Genomic DNA, 20,895 nt, shown 5'->3' with positions numbered 1-20,895 from the left:
ACCTAACTCTAACGGAGTCATGGTCTTTAGAGTGCAAATGCACTTTGGTTCAAGTATGAATAATCAGAATCTGCTCGGATATTAGGCTTTTCCATAAATGGACATTAACACTCTCCATTATAATTTTTTAGCAATTTTCCCCTCCCTATCCGTTATCGAAGACAATACCGAGGTCAAGATATAGTTGAAAACCTTACCCGATTCTTCCGGAGAAAATTCTACACATAGAATTTCCGATTCGTGAGCTTCTATGCGAAACGTTTCATCAAAGAAATCCAAAGAGTAAATCCTATGAGATAAATGAAATGTAAGTAAGTCTGCGACCACAGTTGGAGGCAACCCGAAGGCTCTTCTTTTGGTAGCTATCTACCCGAAGGAAGAAGAGGGCACCACTGTTTCTCTACATTGCTCCACCTACCCTTGATCCTGAACATCAATTAAAGAATTTTATACAAAGTCTTTGGTATGTTCCGACCGGAATTTGAACCAAAGACTTTGTACACCGTAGCCGAATGTTTTTCTTTTGCCTTATGGTCGCATTATATTGTACAAACACATAAACTAAACCTGAAATTTTTGAGGTCCAGCAACCTGACTAATATGTATTCGCCATTTCTCTATAACTAATGCAAGTTTACAGCAAACCTAATTTGTAAATTATCGTCAAATAGTAGAGTCTCTTTAACAAGCTTGAAGGTCTTTGTTTCTAGAACCTTTTTCCTGGTCCCTTTAGGGAATCTTTTGACTTGATCATTACGACTCTATAGCTTGAACTCCCATAAATCAAACGATTATTGTCACCCGACGTTCGTGTTGTGGAGACTTGTGAAGAATTGCAGATTATCCTTACAAATTCTCGATTCAGTTTTCATTTTTCAGAGGAGTATTTATTGTGATAGCTCTCTGACATTCGAGACCAAAGTTTACTGATAAATGACATGGGGCAACAAGAAAAGGGGAGTTACTGCGAGGTGCGTAAATTATAATAACACTTCTAAATTGCATCAATTATTATCTAAAGATTTTGATCATAGGACTTTATACGGCATTCGCAAGTCTACTTTTTATTTTGGCAAAAGAAGAAAAAAAAAGACAAATCCTTTTACCACAAATTTTCTGTTCTTGTCTTTAGTAAAAAGACTTTCTGTGAAAATTGAAGTTTTTTGACTCAAAACACATCGTAATGGACTTGTTATTTCCTACAGTGTATGCGTATTTTCCTACTCACGAAAACAACATAATTTTCAGGAAAAGTTTCAATGAATGAAAAAAGTCTCTGGTCCTTCTTGTTTTTAAAGCAAACATCGGGGTAGTAAAATTTCTCGGAGAGTTTTTGCCTGCGGTTAAAAGCTTATCCCGCCAAATTTTAAGATTGCGGGGAATTGTTTTCTCGAATGACACTATTTGTTCCCATTAAAGAGTCCAAACCTACCTCAAATTTCCAGAGCGGTCACCAGTTGCCAGTATTTGACCATCAGGGCTGATTTGCATACAACGTACACCATTTTTCCCGTCAGTGTCTTTACCAAAAGGTGCCATGGATGTATCTTGGATGTTCGAAAGATCTTCATCAATGTAAACAATCTTCAATAGTTCCTTTTATAAAGAAAGATATCAGTTTTTAGAAAAACTACATCTTTCAACCCTAAAAAGCTGCAAAGGGAATGGGTTCAAATTTACCAAGATTGAGATGGTGCTGGATGTCGGTGTCTGTTACTTGAAGTGTTTGACCTTAATCGACTACCCTGGTTAAATCATGTGATTTCCACTTGATAATTAAAATTTTTCATATAGATTTCACACCGCAGGTACAAAGCTCAAATCGAAAAAAAAAAATACGATACAAACGGTTCAAGAACGATTTGAAAATAATATATTTATGACGAATAATTCAAAATATTACGTTCTTCTTAGCAGTAGAACGAGCACTTAATCTTTCAACGAATTGTATTCCCTTCAAAATGTATTCAAGCTCTTAATTGATTTACCTTACTGTACAAATTACGGGGGTACATCTTGACTTGTGTGTTCCCTAGTAAAAAAAACAATAGGATAGGATTTTTGACATTGTGACGTTTGAAAGACAGTAAGAGACTTAATTTGAGTCTGGAATATTTTGAGTCACCGTTTCAACATTGTGACATTTGAAAGACAGTAGAGTAAAAAACTTAATTTGAGCGCGGAATATTCTGATTCGAGTTCGTGTCATTAATAAAATTATTGCCTGGATCACTAATTTAAACAATAGTTTTCTTTTAGTAGAACTTTTTCCAGGAAATCGATCTATCGCTTATTAACATATTAATCTTGGACTTGAAGTCAACCGTTGAGCGTGGAGAGGGGAGCCAAAACAAAAATACTGCCTTAGACTTTAATCAAATTCAGAGACAAATAATTCATTGATAATAAAGCTCTTTTGAGATAATAATAAGGGGATTCAACCTGTCTCGATGTTCCAAATACGTATAGTATCATCGGATGAGCAAGTTAAGAAGGATCCATATGGTAAACAAGCAGAAGGGCTATCGTCGAAATAAGGATAAGTCTGAAAATATAAAAGTTTACACAGGTAAATGAAGAGTTATTTTTAACTACGATTTCTAATTCCAAGTTTCTTAGAACTCTGCTAAATAATATGTCAAGACGGAAGAAAAATGAACTTACTTCAAGTTGAAAGCAAGAAAAAACCTTATCGAAAGACAAAAATTTACTAGAAGGTAAAATTATGGCGAGTTTTCATTACCTTCTAGTAAAAAACATTATCTTGTTACCAAGGATTTATTATACACTGGATATACAAGTACCTGATTTTTGCTGATTTCTCATGTTCTAGCTATGTCCGCAGTAATGATATTATTGTTCACTCTCCTTCCCTCATTAAATGATTTTTCGACACATTTTAATTGCGTTTTATATCAAAAATCACTCATCCAATTCCCAAAAGAGACTTAAAACTTTCCTATGAGATTCAGATTCTTCCACTTAATTGCTAATCATAAGTCGTTATGACGTTTCAAGCTGTGAGAAAGATGCAAAAGACGTGTTGTGTATAAGAAATTGAATGTTGACACCAGAAATTTTCAAACTTTAACCTCAAAAAAACCACCTTGCCACCACGTGCCTCCAAAGGATTTTCATACCACAGTGGAACCAAGACACTCAAGTCTTATGTATGTTAATTTCAGCTGTTCTGGGGACAGTCTTGGATGATATTTCCAATTGAAAATTTTGTGTCATTATAAGCATTTTGTCTGAATTTCTTGTCTAATGATGTTTTTCTCACATTAGATTTCACAAATGTATCCAGCTCGAAATGCTAGCCTTACTTTCAAACTTTTTTTTCTGTAAATGTACAAAAAGAAAGAGCTAGAGAACTTTTAAAAAATAAGACTGATAAACATTTTCAAAAATCAGACATCTTCGAGCCGCCATGACAGTTGTCCTTTGCGGACAAAGCTAGAACATCCATTGTTTTCTGAAACAATGAAAATACAATGATCGCTCTCCATCGTTTTTTGAGTCGTTTATCCAGTGTATAATAAATCTTTGTTGTTACCAAGCTCATGATTACAAGGTGAATTTTCGTCACTTAACTCTTTTTCATTTGAGTGTCTTAATTCTTGCTGAGCCTGGATGTGTTTGAGTCTACCTAAAATGTTTTTATTGGGGTTCTTGCAATAAATTAATTTGACCTTTGGTAATAAAAAATTGGCCCTAAAGTGTATCTTATCTGCTCTAATTTAAATTTGGGTAGTAAAAGAATTATTGTAGTTATGAAATTCTCCTATGAATTCAGATCATTCTTATAGCAGATTTGGTAAATTTTTTCATTATCAGCTTGGCCAGGTTCTTGCGATGTTCTTTTTTTTTCTTCAAAATTTCAGCTTAAATTTTCTCGAAATTTATAACTATTCCTTACTTTAGATATTGTAATTCCATCTTATTTAAAGACGATGTTTTAACATACTGTGACCTCAATCAATTTCGACGAAACAAATTATCTAACGCCCTTCAAAATTTCATTGATTTTGACACGTATAACCTCGATACAAAGGACTATTTATGGGAAAAACGTATTTCAACTATTAACACGTAAGCTGAAATGCAAAATATTGTTGCCATTCAAGTTCGAGTTATGAAACTTTTTCTTGATGAAGTGAGCTTCATACTTCACAAGTGAAATTAACACGTACTGTAATTTTTTTTCTTCTAATTCGACGCCTTTTTAAAAAGATACCCTTCTTATATTTTTACCATATATTTTCGTACTTCAGTTTCAATTTATTTATCTTAAACTTATTTTTAATTTCGACCTTTTTTAAACCATGAGTTGAATTTTGGTATAGCCCGATCTATTATGAAAACACTAAAATTGGGACAACTATGGAGTTTAATTGACATTAAAACTAAATCAGTTTTTTAGTGGAAACAAACTATATAAAAACATAAGGCTTCGATGACCAAATTGAGAACAAGTTAAGAACATTCTAAGGCTTTGGGTCTCTAGAACACCGAATTTCATAGGAAAATGCACAAAATTACTCGAAAAATGGCGAAAATAAGAACACGTTAAGAACATTTTTAGGCTCGAAATTGTCGAAAAAAAAGCACATCCAGGCTCAGCCAGTTAAGGATGCTCTAATAAAAAAAACAACGTGTTTGAAATACAAACCTCCACGCCCCAAATACAAGCACTGTGGTAAAGAAATGACGCCACTTTGCCAACTTTTTTGATATTCTTCAAATCCCATACATACAAACTATGATCATTGTATATACTGGTCATCTAGAAAACATAATAAAGAATTATAATAGCACTGGTAGAGTGATAGATGTTTTTCCCAAGGGATATGCATTTTTATAAGAACCTGAGAATGATTTAATAAAAAGACTAAAAACAGTTTTCAGAAATTTCGAGCCTAATTCGAAAATCATGAGATTCAAGAGAATAAGAACAGACTTTGAGTATGTTGAGTTTTCAATTACGAACGGTTCTCATAATGAAATTGAAGGATTTGTTTTTAAATAAGAGTGATATCGTTTGCTTACTCATCATCTTTTAATTAACAAGCTTTTTCATATTGAATTGACACGGACGTGGAGCAAGATTGGTCAAAAAGAGGAAAGAGAAACAATTTTTTGTTTATTCAGCACAATACCAGACACGGTCCTGATATGAAACGGGAACACTTATGTAAAAGTGAACCTTTAAAACGGTGCAAGAAATAAGAAATACCTTGAAATGTTCTGAATCTAAAGTGATCGCCACAAGATCAGGACAACTCTTGTTCGAAACATGAACCAAATCGCTGAAGAAAAAAAACATATAAACAGCGAATAAGTTCCACTTATCCCTTATGTGGACGTAAGACATTTTAACGGGTTACCATTACGGTTCCGATCTGTTATGATACGAAATGAGGCCACCACTCTATTGGTTATAATTTAGGTGAGTTTTCAAATTAGCCAATAGAACTGAAGAACAGAACCGATTGTCTTTCTTTTCCTGGTGAGAAAAGAAGCTTTCGCCTGGATTACGTAGTATGAAATATAGCTCTAATCAATAGAGTATTTGTCGACAGTAGTGTTTCATCCCAACTGGTGCAAAAGACTTGAAAACAACGTCAAATGTTATACTGAGAGAATACAGTAGAGGCCAGACAGTTTGAGGCAAAAGGCTAAGAACTACATGCTTATATAACTTTGTGACTGCTCAGAGTAAAAAATGAAAGGTATGGATATTTCGAAAGTTAAAACTGTCTTTGACATAACGGGAAAACACTTTAGAAAATCGCCTTACGTGGGTTGAAGTCCTTCTGAAACGTTCACTCCGAGGTTATGTGGCCTTGGAAAGCTTGCCACGAATCTCAATGATGTAGGATCAAATACTCTATAAAAGTAATGAGAATAACAATTTCTTTTCTCCTTCCCGGCAAAAACTGATTCCAAAACTGCACTTAAACTCATACAATCGTTTCATAAAGAATAAAATCTTCAATGTTTTTCAGAAAACGAAAACGGTTCAGAAAATTGGGATGCCAATCTTTAACGAACGACGAATCGACTCATTTTAATCGATTTTTGAGTAAAACATACCTTATAAGACCGTTGGAACAACCACAAAAGATATAATTTTCTGTCACTTCTAAGCAATTTGCACTACCAGCCTGTAAGGAAATTTGGAAAAACAATATACAGCAGAGTCTTCATAACTCGAACATCTATAACTCGAATGTCTCCTTAATTAGAACAAGTTCACTGGTACCTCCTTGGACTGTCGGCTTACCCTTTATCCTTCCCTTAATTACTGAGCATCAAGCAGAGAGATATCAAGTGCCATTTTTGTACTAAGAAGGAAGCTTTTAGTATGATCCGGCCAGGAACTGAACTCAAGACCTTGTGCAACTTAGCACTCTAATGTTTTTTATAAGCATTGCACTTATAACCACATCTAGACTCAGATATGGCAAAAATCAAGCACACGCTAAGCATTATCTTGAGCCTAAATTTCCCGATTTTGGCTGTTTTTGGCTTAAATTTTACGGATTTTCGAAATTTTCCTAACATTTTCCTCAGGATATAAGCATTTTTCAGCGTTGTCAATCCCTCAATCTAAGCATCTCCGAGCCAGATTTTTGTACGTTTATAACAAGAACATGTACCTTTACGGTCACTAAGAACGAAAGTAGGACTTTATCGAACAATAAAAAAAATTACCTTCAGTTCGACCCATTTATCCATGATACGACGTTCATTGAACATACAGAGTAGACTGGACTTTGTGACGCAATACGTGAAGGCGGAATTCTTGCCACGCCCACATTTAACGTCTGTAAAGCAATTGTTTCGTTGGTCACCTAGGATACCAGCGCGTCCTGTGATGGGTGTGATCGGTGCATTGCCCTTATAGGTCGAGAAGAAAAACGCGGTTTATAAGAACGATTTTACAAGAACATGGAGCTGAAATTTGCAGAGAAACTTACGGATAAATAAACTCAAGAACAATTTGGACTTGAATTTCATATACTGATTCCTATAAGTAAAAGGCTATATCAAAAGGGAAATCTCATTTTCACGAAACTGAATAAGGAAGAAGATCGACTTGACCTTGCTATGAAAATAGCTTTTAAGCGGTTCAGTTATTCATCTAAAAGTTTTTTATGATTCCTAAATCGAAAATAAAAGATCTGTGCATTTTTATTCTAGAGGTGGATTATCGTTATTCTTGACATTTGCGATGAGAAAAACCTTTTTAAAGTTAAAAACTTCACGAGAGGAAACGATATTTCAAAAACCGACTCAATTTTAATTGTAAGTTTAAAATGATCAATTTTGGAATTGAAAATCAAATCAGTGCAATATAGTCCAAAAAAACACTCAAGGAGATTTAAAATCACGATTTTCAGTTTGTTAATTTATTAAAGTGCATTATGATCTTTTGAGTAAAGACACGATGATTTAAAACACAGAAAGCGTAACGTTCACTCAGCTTGCTCCATAAAATATACCCCTGAAAAAAGACGAGGGTAGCTCTCGGATGGGATTTTCATACTACGCATCCCACAAACATATCAGAGGTGACGCGTGCAGCCTAGTAACGCCTACCATTTTTTTCGCTTTTTCTTGTAAACAAAAGACTTTAAGACTTACTTTTGATGTAGCTTCCTGGTCTAGATACCAAAACTTGACATGACGGTTGCCAACGGTTACTAAGTAGTTCCCAGACTCTGAAAATGACACTGAACGCACCTTAGATGACAAATGAATGAAGAAATTAGATTGTTGTGGTAAATGAATATATTCCTTGATTTTCTATCAGTTCTTCCATTTTCCTTTTGCTTAAGAGTAAAACGAGCTAAATACAGTACAGGATACTTAAGTTTCCTTCAAAACGGTCAAATTCAATCTGCTATATCAACATACCAACCCTTACCGTATTTGGGGAGACTGGTAACAAAAATACAAGGAAAATTCTTCTCGACGACGGTATCGAAAACACGTGAGTAGGAGGGCTCTTGTGAAGAATGTAAGATACCCTTGCATTGAAGCGATAACTTAACGTCAATATAGTTAAAGGTTTTATTTTTTACTACATGAGTGTTTCCGTTTCATATCAGACACTTATTTCATATCAGGACAGTGTCTGTCTATTGATATATTATGCTGATATAAGCAAAAAATGTTTTTCTTTGTCTTTTTTTTTACCAATCTTGTTCCACATCTGTGTCAATCCAATGTGAAAAAGCTTGTGAATTAAAATTGATGAGTAGGTAAACGATATCACTCTTATTTAAAATCAAAACTTTTAAGTTTATTCAAATGTTAAAAATAGTTTGTACTCTACCACAGAGACTCGGGAAAATCCCTCTAGAGTTTTTGGCGAAAATTTGCCTGGTTTAGTTTAGTTGTAGCCTAAAAATGCCGTGCGCTGAGAAGAAATGTTCTTTGTAAAGTCATTACCAGTCCCCTACAAAAGCCGACCGAGCCGCCAAGGGTCGATACTGTTTCAAATTCCTCCCTGAATAAACAGTAACCAAATAGATACTGGTGTATCACTGGATAGAAGTATAGAATGAGCGAAAAAAGTATGAAGAGTCAAGTAATTCTTACCCGACATCCAGATTTATTGCAAGCAACAGTATGACCAAGCTAAGGAGAAAAAATGAAGCAAAAAAAGTCATTGAAAGTCTCCAGTAACATATGCCACGCCTCCTCAAATTCTTGTTATCGTAATCGATCCCAAAAGTATCAAGAATTTTTTTAAATATTTTTAAACACAATTTTAAGTGAGCCTTCACTATGGCACAATAATGTAAGGTTTGATATTTTTTGGTTAACACCGCGTTTCCATGACACTATCCACGAGTGAAGGAAAAGCAAAATGAAAGCAGTCAATTTAATTCCGACTATTCACCATGATACTGATACGCAATCATACATGTCCCGCCCTTCAACAAGGGGAAAGTGGTCTTTATACGCGCCCTTGAACTACCTAACAAAATTTAACTTCCATTTCACAACAAAATTATTTTTTCGTGAAATGTCACTGAAAGTTTGAGGTTTGGTTTGGAGGAAGTTTGCGCATTGGTTAACAATTGGCGACAATTGGTTATTAGATAAACCAAAGGAAACAGGTTGCAAAATAACGAGCAAAAAATCAACTTTTTTTTTACGATATTTTGATGTTTCAAAACATCGTCACGTTTCAATCAGTTAATATGGCTTTGAATGATAAAGAAAACTTAAAAGTTTAGTTTAGTAGAAGAATCACCTTCCAATTCCAAACGTTGACCAGCATATCATGTTGATCACCAATGGAAACCAATAGCTTATTGTTCGGTGAAAATTCCTGAAAGAAAGCAATTGGAGAGAAACGATATAAAGTTATAGTCGCAAGCACAGTAATTTTTCTTTTTGCCTTGAGCTTCTATAACTCGAAATTTTCTCAACTCGAACAAATTTGTACTCCCCGTGCGTGTTCGAGTTACTGAAACTCTACTGTAGTATCAAGTAGTAAATTTGCGACTGCAGTCGAGTGCGACCCCAAAGAATTTCTCTTCCTCCGGCTATCTACCTGAAGGTAGGGGTAGGGGTCACATCTTTCTTCCTGGATTTCTCGACACTCACCCTTGAACCTTTGCTTTAGTTGTTGAACATTAAGCAGAGTACACTCTCGGAATCTTTGGTATGACCCGGCTGACACAACCTTGCGCATCGTAGCCAGATAACGGATGGATTCAAGCACAAGCCCCAGTCATAAACGATTATATTCTGTATAAAGGTTTTCGAGCAAACATTCCATCACCCAATTCGATTTACCGGGAGTTTCTAAACATCGACCAGAAATGGCGACCACGACCAGCGACCACGACCGGCGACCAGATAAATTTGGGTCATCGAGTTTATCTGCTCTCTCCACCGTATAGAACATCCAAATCGAGTCCTGATGTGGCTTTCAAATGAACCACTGAGCACGTGGCTTAGAATTACTCTAGCTGAGAATACTAAAAGTGACCTTTGACGTTCTAGACAAAGTTACACTTTTTGACAAAAATATTGACAGGGCAATTAAGTATGATGCCTGTCAACTTTATTACACCAAATATTTTAATTGTACCGAATGATGCCTTTAGTATGAATAGATAGAAATTGTCATTAGGCAAAAGCTGGGAAGGCCAGTTTTAGAGATATGAATCTCATCAATTATTCTATTGTCCTTACATTGTCAAAATGACTTATTTTGACAAAATAATGATTTGATGTAAAATTAAAGCTCCTAAATAAATTCCAGCACCAAATTTTGCCACTAATTAACTGATGCCGAAAACAAAAGGATGAATTGACAATCTAGTCCCTCCCATTAGCGTTGAAATGGTGCTTACATCTTGCACGTGCTTTAATCACTGTAGGTGAGCTTTACTCTTCATTCGATAAATAAATTATCTAGATAAGACTCTACGGTGGAGAAACGAAAGCTCGAAACCAAATTTGTCGGGTCGTGGTCGTCGTGGTCGTGGTCGCCATTTCTGGTCGATGTTTAGAAACTCCCCGATTTACCAATTGAAAAATTCAGCTATCTTAGGATAGAAATAAAGCATGTTCAAAGTGGGTAGGAAACGAAAGTAAACTCACCACAGCATTTATACCAGACTTGTGACCTCTGAGCTCAGCGACTTGTGAAAGATTTTCATTCAAATCCCAAACTCGTACTGAAGGTTGTTGACCAGACTGATAAAAGTTTAAAAAAAAATAATAGAAAACCCGCCCGTTAAACGATGGTTATTAATCTCCGAGCAGATCCTAATTACTGCGCACGGAAAGTATTCGCTCTAGAGGTCATTGCTCCGTAAAAAGTTGGCGGACTAAACTTTAATGACTCTAATCCAGATTATTATCAAGCGTTAAAAAAAATCAAAATAAACAAAATAATCATAGAAGAGGTGATTGTTTTGTTGATACAGCAGACAAAGAATCTGCAACCCCTGATATGAACTTTTTGACTTTCTCAATGTTGCAACTAGGTTTTGTGAATATGGACGGAAACCTTAGGATTAGATGGTCATTTGAACCAAAAACCCTCTTACTGGCAAGACGGAAATGATATCTTTGTATCTCAACTGGACGGATATCCGTCTACAGACGGAAAAGTTGCAACACTGTTTTCTGAACGAAGTTTTATGTGGCAATTATTAAGCTTCCGTTTGTCTTATTTTTATGATCACAGAAACTACATCTGCGACAATTTCATAAGATTTTCTTAGTCGTAAAAATAGTTTTCTGAGCTAAAGGCTGATTCAAAGTGAGAGATAAAGACTGAAGATGTTGAACATGACCACTTCTCTAGTAAACTCGATATAATTAATGATCAAATGGTTCAAATTCGACCCTGATAATGACGTCATCAAAAAGGGCCATTTTTAGAGAAATCTTTGAAGAAAAAAACGTGAAAAAGAGCATTCACTTTGAAAGTGAGGTAAAAGATTTTCAGGTAGAGATTTTATTACATTGAAAAATATGTGCGCTCAAATTCTGCTAATCGAAAAATTTCGGATGAGCTGAGATTTCCTACAGATTGATAAAGAAATAGTTTTTAGTTATAGAATTGTTATAAAATACACGAAAGTTTCATAATGGTGGCAATGAGACCGAAAAATTTGAAATCGGCTATCGACTTGTCTTATCTGATATTCCGATGGCGGATTGGTGGCCACCCACGCTTAAACTCTAAGGGATCGGGCCAATTTCCCATTTGAGATGATTGGATGATTGATAGCCGGCCTTTGATGTGCCGCGTGCTCAGTCGGGTTCAACTACCCTCGTGCGTAAACCTAAAATTATTTGAGTGGACCTGTCCATCCCCGAAAACGAGGGCTGCATTTCAGGCCTCCCGCTGCAAAATCCTTGACGCAGTCTTGCGGAATTCCGTAAAGTAAACCTTCCAGATGTTGAAATTTTTTCCCGACCTTCAGAGCTTTAGCGTATCGGATGAAGATTTCTGCGACTGGGTGTCAGATAACGGCCTGTCTTGAACAGTTTGTTCATGGAAATCTTTTTATGCAGTTTTGTTCTATATCCGATAGCAAGTCACTGTACAAAATTTCAGATCATTTTGATAGCTGGTTCAGATTTTATGGCCATTTATTGATTTTGTCATTTTGGCGGAATGGGCGGTTACCGTTGAACAAACAGCCGCTGTGGCTGACATGGAATCTTCGATTTATTTAAAACTTAAAACTAGTTAAGTCAAGAATTTTAGAAAGTTTCGTTCAGCGGTTCAAAAGTTATAGGGAAAATGGGGGGATGGGCTGATAGGGTTAAATAATTTGTATTTTTTTGCTCATTGAGTTTGAAGCCCAAGGGGCGAGAGAGGAATCTTCAACCTTTCTTAAGGAAGAAAAAAAGTGAAGCCTTGCCCCTGAAGTTTGCCCCGTATTTAGAAATTTTGTTTGAAAAACACACGGGTCACGTGTTCTGAATAAGAAATAAGTGACTTCATTTCCCACCCTTGAGTTTCGGGTCTTACCTTACTTTCGGGGCTTTGAAATCAACGGTTTTACTTACTTCACCGGATACCAAATATCTTCCATCAGGCGAAAATGACACGCACGTGATCGTCTTTCTAATAAAAAAAAAACGGTTAAAAAACTTACAAGGAAGTTCCCAAATTATAGTGAATTTATCATTGGAAAATACTGAAATTCAACCAGATAATCACATATATCTTATATAAAACACTATATACGACACGATAGTTTATGACCAACATGTGTGCAGTTCCATGTAACTTTCAAAAAGCTTTTTGGAAAGCGCTAACCTAAAAAAAGAGCAGATTTTTCACTTTACGTCAAAGTTATAGAGGAAAAGGAAATATTTTAGGGGATTAAAAGAAAAGAAGATGAAATTGTAAAGTACAGACGATAGAACTACAACTGCTATCTTCTCAATAGAAAGTTTAGCCATAAATATAGATGTCCGAGATAACAGCTCGAAAAAATACTTCTTCTTCTATGTGAAGGAGTAGAAAATTAAAGAAAAATTCCTAAAGAGAAGTTGCGGGAAGTTTCAAGGATGGTAAAAAGGATATTTTTACTCAAAATTGTTAGCAAATTCTTCGAAAGAATTTAATTGTGCACTTGATAAGGCTGGACTTATAAAGCTAAAGCTATAAGAGCTATAAGCTTTAAGCCCTAGATTTTGAAAGTGGGCCGGACGGTAGACGATGCTATCGTCCGTTTAAAGTAAATGCGAGAAAGAGTTAGGGCGTCAGGGCGGTTAACGGGGAAAAAATGGCGGTAGAGTTTCGGAACACTGTAAACATCTCCGCCACTGCTTACTCCACCCGAATTTATCACGCCTCTCCTAAACTATTCCCTTTTTAGTGATCTTGTGTAGACGATAGGATTGTCTAGCCGGACGGTTGAAAAAAAGTTTTTCATTTTTGAAAGTTTGATTCACATTTGGATAATTTTTAGACGATTATTAAGCTTAAGATAGTACGAGGCAGACACAAAAGAGTTAAAGGAAAAAACATTTTCTTTAAAATGGCAATAACATTTTGTGGGTGGGTAAGTTTCGAGGTAGGGTCAGTCGGGTGATGCCAACATTATTGTAAGTCCAGCCTAAAAGCTCGTTTTTTATATGTACAACAATGAGTATTTATTGGAAAATTAGCACTATATTATAGCCGGTTTCACCTTTATTTCGCTTTATATTAATTAGAGGTATCAAGCGTATGGTCGAGAAAATGGTATTAGGTTTTTGAAAAACTACGACTTGGATTTAATTACTATATAAATTCAAATTAATTCTTAAGGAAAGAAAGTTCCTAATGGTTGTAATAACTCAACACATGCGACGTGTGGGTTTCAAAGATTTGATCAGAAAGGCAGTAGTATAACAAGTTAGTCCAGATTCTTTGAATTAGGCTCAAAAATTACATTCAAGTTTGAAAGAAGAAAGTCTCTCTTTAAACCTCACTTCGAGACGGAAAATATTGGTTTTATGGGTCATGCCATTGGGAAAGGCAGCCACCATGCGATAGACATACTTAATGTTTCGTGACTAAATGTTTACGTAGAGGGACTTAACCCTTAGGAGGCGAAAGACGTATGTATACGTTTTGAAAAGGTCATTTTACCGATACACAGTCTTTTGGTCATAACTCCTGACCACTTGAGGTTCAGAGAAAAAAAGCTACTATTTTTTGTAGCTTAAAGAAAGAGCTTTCCAACGATACCAAAGTTGATACCTGAATCGTTTGTCCTGGTCGAGAAATTGCCTTTGAAAGAATAAATTTCCAGAAAAAAATGATGAACTTTTTGGCCTTTTTCAAAAAAAGTTAGCAGCTTTAAAATGTTAATCTGAGACAAGAGAGCTTTTAACACTGAATATATTTTGATTTTGTAGAAAGGGCAAAATGGTTTCCTAGAATTTTGTACCGAAGGTAAAGATTTTGTTTTTCCCACATACTTTAAAAGATCAACAACGTCACTAAAATCTACATTGCACTACAGTACACGCTTTTTTTGTATGAGAATGCGGTGTAAATCCATTTCATCATGGATACTCTTAACTAACTTTTTGACGAAAATATCCTAAAATATTCTTACAACATATTCTTAGGTTAGGATCCTAATTCAGACTAGATTTAATATCTAGTAAATACGCGTCTCAAGCATAAGATGGCATTTTTGTGAAATGAGTGAGCCTTACTTGGGGGTAATTGACAATTTATAATTGAAAATGCTTTAAAAATGGCATTCTTAGCTTGAGTAGCAAAATTCCATATGGTGATATTCTTAGCATATTCTTAATTTTTTGGCCATTTTCAACATGGATATTCTTATAAAGTGTATTCTTATAAAAAAAAGCGTGTATGAAAAGTTTGACTCTTTGTTGAAAAGGTGACCTATAACTAATGAAGAAGAGGTGAATGAGTGTGCTTTGGCGGCCAAATCAACTTCTCAACTTTTATACTTCTTTGAATCTCAGCCACTCTCCTTTGTAGATGTTATTTTCTGTCTTTAGAGATATTGAGGTTAATTGTCTTTTTCATTATGGTACATTTTTGATAAATTCTGCCAAGAACTTAAAATTTGAAATCTGTAAAGAAGATATGCATTTATAAAAAGCAGAGAAGCAAAATTAAAGGTTCGAGAAGACAGAGATTCGAGTTTGAGAAGCTGAGATTCTAAGAAGGAGAGATGTACATCTGGGGAGCTGAGATACAGGGGTCGGGTGAAACGTCGCTTAGCCGTAAATGTACACTGATTCCTGATAGTACAATATAGATTTATCTACTTATTAAGCAGAAAACATTTTCAGTAGCCTAGAAATCTGAGCTAGTTTGATCCAGTCACCAGGATAAATTTGATGGTAAGTTGTGACTGAATAAAGGCAAACTTAAAAATCCGTAAATATAAAAAATCTTTAAAGCACCGAAAACACTATTGTGCAATTAGCCCTGTGTCCTAGCCTTGTGAATACGGGCTTAGTTAACTAGGCTACATTTTCAGGGGCTTTCAGTACGAAATGCAATACAACTTCCATTTACTATTCTTCAATTATTTTCTTAATATTGTAAAGTACTGTACTCTCGTGAAAAAAGAAAAGGAAGAAGAAAAAAAAACAGAATTATAAAGATAGAAAGTATGATATGAAGAAATAGACAAGAATGATAGGAGATGGAAATTAAAGCAAAAGAAATAGAAGAAGAAAAGCTAAAGATTCGGATCATCAGTGTATTAGCAGGAAAAAGCGTATAGTTATAGGAGAAACTTTCTTGAGAATAAAGTCAATATTGTTGCTCTCGAAAGTGAAGTATGGTATTGACAAAACTGGTGGTATTGCCTTAGTGATGTTTAGTTATAACATGAAATGAGAGAGATAGAACACGTATTTTGTTAAATATTTAAAGATAGAAGACAACCGTTGGATAGAGAAGATATGAAGTTATGAACGAAACAATTCGAGGAAAAGTTCTCCAGATATATCAAAATCATTGCGGGCCTCGTTTTCAAAAAGAATAAATTACTTTAAAATATCATTTACACATTTTTAATATGTATTCCCAAAAAGACCGTTATTAATTTTGATACAAAAGAAAACACTTATGTTGTCTGATGACGTTGAAGTATTATGGGATAACAACTTTGTGAAAGCAAGGTCCGTAATTATTTTATTTCATACATTCCGAAAAAAGTGATTTATGTTGATGGTTGGAGATTTTTTAGTTGCGTGCTTATTATTTATAGATGGATAGAGTCGATATTTTACGTAGATAGCCCAGTAATCTAGGACTTTTGGCCAGTCTTTCGATGTTTTGACAAGGTCCACGGGCAGCCGGCTCGGCTATCTATGAATTGAACGGAACATTGCAGGAAGGGGCGGGGACTCGAACGACGAATCCCTGGTTTGAGACGCTGACGCCTTTGACCACTTGGCCATCGCACTTTAATTGACCAGACTGTGTGCTCTAACTAATGAGAAATTGTAAAGAGGAGTCCTCATTTTTAGCGAATAATGAAACAGAATCTAGACTAGACCACCACTCTCGCTAGCTCTATACCGCTGTGATTAACTCTTATAAAAAGACAGCCCAAAAAGAACAACGTTTTATATGAAAAATAAAGAATTTTGATTAATTGATTGGAGTAAGAGGGAAAAGAAGAGGAGAAGGTGGAAGGAATAGGTTCCCTACAGTTGAACGAGAGCTTTTTTTATCTGTAATATCAAGAGATAAAAAACGAGAAATTGTTAAGTAGTACATTTCTTAGAACGATCTATTAGTGATATGGTGAACATTGTGCAGTGATTTTTCCCTTCATTGAACACATTTTTTTAATTTTTTTTTTAGGAAAACCAAAACTGAAGAGAGACAAACTTTACGAGTACAAAGAAAATTATCGTAGTAAATATATAAGGAAGAACTATTGATGAGAAAATGAAGATCAGGTTGACATCGTGTGTGCCGTTTCATCGAAAGAAAGCCACTCTCTCTTCAACACATCAAGAAACACTAAAAAGCGCTACCTCAGCGAGTAGTAATACGCTAGATATCGCTGTAAACATGCGCAATGAGATTCTATCCTTGCTGGCGAACAGCATGACATCTTTATCCAACGCGTCACACGAAGAGCTCTACATTTATATCAGCCCGTCTATGAATAGCTCAGAAACTAATCTCCATGTTGAAGGAGAATCGAATCAAAAGTTGTCAGAGAAACAAGGGGTCCTTAGTGAAAAACATGATTGAGCGATAAAAGTAATTTGGTTTTACTAATGACTGATCATTTGTGAATAACAGCACAATTGTGTGGTTAATTTTCAGTGTTTTGATCCTCGATAGCTCTTTCAGGGTTCCCAGCACTTAAGAGAAATATTTTTCCCTGACTTTTTCCAAAAAAAAGGCCCTTTTCCATGACTTTTAGATTGACCAAGGTGCCTTTTTCCCTGACCAGAGCAGAATATTGGGTCTTTTTCCCTGACCGTTCACCCCAACGGTATTTTGAAAAACACCATATTGAGATAAAAAAATAAAACTTAACACAATTTCAATACATATATTTTTTAAAAAGTGAGTCTATTAAAACTCCACTAAAACCAGGATACAAAAGGGGTACCGTCGTATGTATGTAAAGATGAACGTGCTATCATTTGAATGAAAACTTTCCTCTTTCCTCTTTCTAAAAAGATTTTCTTCAAAATTTGGCTTCTATCTAAAATCGGACTCTTAGAGTGCACTTTTTCAAAGGGCAAAAATTTTTGCAATTTTCCAAGAAAATGTGAAATTTTTCCTCCAAAATTGACCAATTTTGTGCCAATTTTACCAAAAAATTGGCCTTTAATCACAATTTCCTACCCTTACAGTCCAGTTCAGTGCAGTTTTGTAATTTCCTACCCTTCCTGAACTATGAAAAACCTACCCTTAAGGGCCGAACGTCTGGTAGGTCATTTACCTTGAGTGCCCCCCCCCCGGATCATTTTTCTACCACTAAAACGAAATAAAAGAAACTAATGAAGAGATAAGTAAAACAAAACTGTCAGAACTGTGGACTAAATAAATATCACAGAGCTTACAATACACCAATACTTACTGGCTGATAAAATACCTGCAAAAATGAAAGATGAAAAGGATAATATCATTCCAATTATCATTTGTAATTTGGAGTTGACTGATTTTGGAATTCCCTGACTTTCCCTGACTATTCCAAAAAAAGTTCCCTGACTTTTCCCTGACTTTCACTACTTTTTCTAAATTTTCCCTGACTTTTCCAGGTTTTCCCTGACTTTTTCCAAAAAAGCTACTTTTTCCAGGTTTTCCAGGTTTTCCCTGACCGCTGGGAACCCTGTCTTTAATAAATTTCAATTTCGGTTGATCAAGAACAAACACAGAAAGGAAACGAAATGTTTTGAAACGATTAACCACGCTTATGCTTATAATGTGTAATTTAATGGATCTTACTGGCGTTTCTTAGAGGCTCAACAGAAAAAGATGTTTTTGAACAAATTGTGTTCGAAGTTTTTTGAAATCGTAATTTCGCAAATTTTGGAAAGCAAAATAAAGTCGATTGGTGGAGCATTTTGCTTTGGGACTGACTAATTAAATATCAATAGCTCATTTACTTATGAGATGAAAAGATGGTCAATTATGAGGATATGCATTGGCTTTTGTACAAGAGTTTGGTATATGAGACGTAAAACTTTGTTGGTACTGCTATACAATATCCTAATGGAAATATTCTCCGTCTTTTTTTAATTAATAAATATTTTGATAGTTTTCATAATAATTTTGATTCAATTTCTTCATAATAAAGAAAAAGATACAGATTAGAATGTTCTCTATGAAACAGTGTCGAAATAAAATGGGAAAGAGGGTTGGACTTACTTGTCTGGGTTGAGAATGTGTTTTTGAATATTTGTCTTGGTGTTGTAAAGAACTATAACGCATCTGAAAACCAAAAGAAATGTCTTTAATGAGCGGATTTAAATATATATTTCTAAGAAAGTGAAATCTAATGAAGTAGCCAGTGCCAAACTATTCTCCCCTAAAAAAACGCAAAGTTGCATTTGTTGCAGTTAAGACACCATTTTGAGTCTGCGATGAAGCGTGTAGCTATTTTTAGCATTTTAAAACGTGATGTCATCTTTTTCGAATCAATGCGATGGTTTCTCCATATCTTTAAAGAGCGCTCTTTCGCCTGTGTGCAAGTTTTTCGAAATTTCTCTAGCCGAAACAGACCTACACACGGCAAGATTTTTCAAAAAGATAAGAGTCGCCCTTAGGAGGGGTGTTTCAAACTCCGTAGTGAAGGTTATGGCTGATGATAGAGAAAACGGTCACGGACAGCTAATTTTGTACCTATTTGAACTTACCTTCGATCCCAGGGGAACAACATAAAGAAGCTGAAGCAAATATGTGCAAAAGAGCTCAACCACAAATAAATAAGGTGCAGCAGGTTAAATTTCCTTACCCTGCGGGATATGCGATAATACCAGAAGTTGGATTGGAAGCTAATCCGTTAGTGTTTGTTGTGGTTAAGCCCAAGATGTGTTTCAGTGTCACCTACAAATAAAGACAGATTTACATAAATTGGCATACAGTTGACGCTCTCTAATTCGACGTTCGAAAGGTTTCCTTATTCGATGAAATTTAAAAACTCTTATAAACGACGCTCCCTTACTCGATAAGTTCCTTTATTCGATAAGTTCCCTTATTCAATGAAAATCCAATTCCCCTTGAAGATCGAATTAGAGAGCGTCAGCTGTATATCTCTGTCAATTCTTTATTCGGTGGTTGGCTTTATTCATGAAACCGGTAGTTTCAGCCGGACAATATTTCAGTCTTCTAAAAAACCGTATAGGCCCTTTATAACAACTTCTACTATTTTTTGTTCAACTTCAGTAGCGCAGACAACAGGGGCACAAAATTTGTGCAATAGAGCAGATTATTATACAATATTACTATCTCTATTCATAATATAAACATGAAGCGATTGCTTAAGTAAGAATTTTCGTCATCTTTCGTGACTTCATCAGCATTGGCTGCTTCTACATTTTACGTTTTCCATAATATAAAAAGATAATAGTGTCCCGTGCGCCATTCTTGTCTATGCTACTGTCTAGAACCTAAGTCGATATCGCTTAGTGCCTAACGAGGGAAAGAAGGCGGGGACGGATACAGAAAGTCAGTTGCTAAATCTTTCTCAGACAGAAGGAAGGATGCAGGAGGATATGAAAAAAGGAAGAAAACTCATTCCAATAGTCAAAGCTATAGCGATAATTATCATCAATTTCAGACCCATATAAAGCAACCAAAGGGAGAATATAAATTGTCGAAAGTATGTCTATTCATGATATTCATGACGTAATGTTTTCTACGGAAATACCCAGTAGTGGCAAATTTAAACTAGACAAAAGTTGTATAAAGTTTGCAACTACTGGCAAAAACCGGGGTTTTTCCGTAGAAACATTACGTCATGAATATCATGAATGCTATATGGTTAGAAAGAAAAAATATTTTCATACCTTGTCATTTAAGCCTCGTAAATCTTGACGACTCGCACTTTTGCGAATCAATTTTCGATTTGGCGTGATTTTATTTCCACTAGCCCCAGACTTCCGCATACTTAGTCTTCTTTTTATTATTATGCTGAAAATAAAGAAAAAAAATTAAAGATTTCACTGCAAACGAAAATATCTGTTTTGAAGAAAACTAAAGACGTGTAAGTATAAATATAAAGTTGCAGAGATAGAGTACGTGCTTTTTTCTGTATCAATAAAGTTTCTATTGCTGTCTTTTTGTATAACAATAAAATTAAGGACATCAGTTTTAGACGGCTTTTCTAAATTTGTCTGTAACTGTAGCAGTTTGACAGTCATCTTTCGGAACAATCC

The 20,895-nt window shown here is 35.3% G+C and overlaps 1 protein-coding gene across 1 annotated transcript in view; it reads right to left on the bottom strand.

Annotated features, from left to right (window-relative positions):
- Window positions 1-20,895, bottom strand: part of LOC136803874 (WD repeat-containing protein 62-like) — a 47,955-nt gene that overhangs the window by 26,614 nt on the left and 446 nt on the right. The window contains exons 2-18 of the mRNA XM_067060596.1: window positions 20,527-20,650; window positions 19,473-19,564; window positions 18,887-18,949; window positions 12,562-12,619; window positions 10,633-10,728; window positions 9,272-9,349; window positions 8,611-8,649; window positions 7,651-7,749; window positions 6,718-6,903; window positions 6,097-6,167; window positions 5,801-5,890; window positions 5,237-5,309; window positions 4,673-4,786; window positions 2,443-2,545; window positions 1,989-2,032; window positions 1,433-1,596; window positions 198-289 (exon numbers count right to left, since the gene is read on the bottom strand). Of these exons, the coding sequence (XP_066916697.1) occupies window positions 198-289; window positions 1,433-1,596; window positions 1,989-2,032; window positions 2,443-2,545; window positions 4,673-4,786; window positions 5,237-5,309; window positions 5,801-5,890; window positions 6,097-6,167; window positions 6,718-6,903; window positions 7,651-7,749; window positions 8,611-8,649; window positions 9,272-9,349; window positions 10,633-10,728; window positions 12,562-12,619; window positions 18,887-18,949; window positions 19,473-19,564; window positions 20,527-20,650 (1,586 nt within the window). The remainder of the gene's footprint in view (window positions 1-197; window positions 290-1,432; window positions 1,597-1,988; window positions 2,033-2,442; window positions 2,546-4,672; window positions 4,787-5,236; window positions 5,310-5,800; window positions 5,891-6,096; window positions 6,168-6,717; window positions 6,904-7,650; window positions 7,750-8,610; window positions 8,650-9,271; window positions 9,350-10,632; window positions 10,729-12,561; window positions 12,620-18,886; window positions 18,950-19,472; window positions 19,565-20,526; window positions 20,651-20,895) is intronic.

The sequence above is a fragment of the Clytia hemisphaerica genome, unplaced genomic scaffold, assembly GCF_902728285.1.
Source record: "Clytia hemisphaerica strain Z4C2 unplaced genomic scaffold, Clytia hemisphaerica genome assembly, whole genome shotgun sequence".
NCBI lineage: Eukaryota > Metazoa > Cnidaria > Hydrozoa > Leptothecata > Clytiidae > Clytia > Clytia hemisphaerica.
This window is presented reverse-complemented; position numbering and strand designations above follow the sequence as displayed.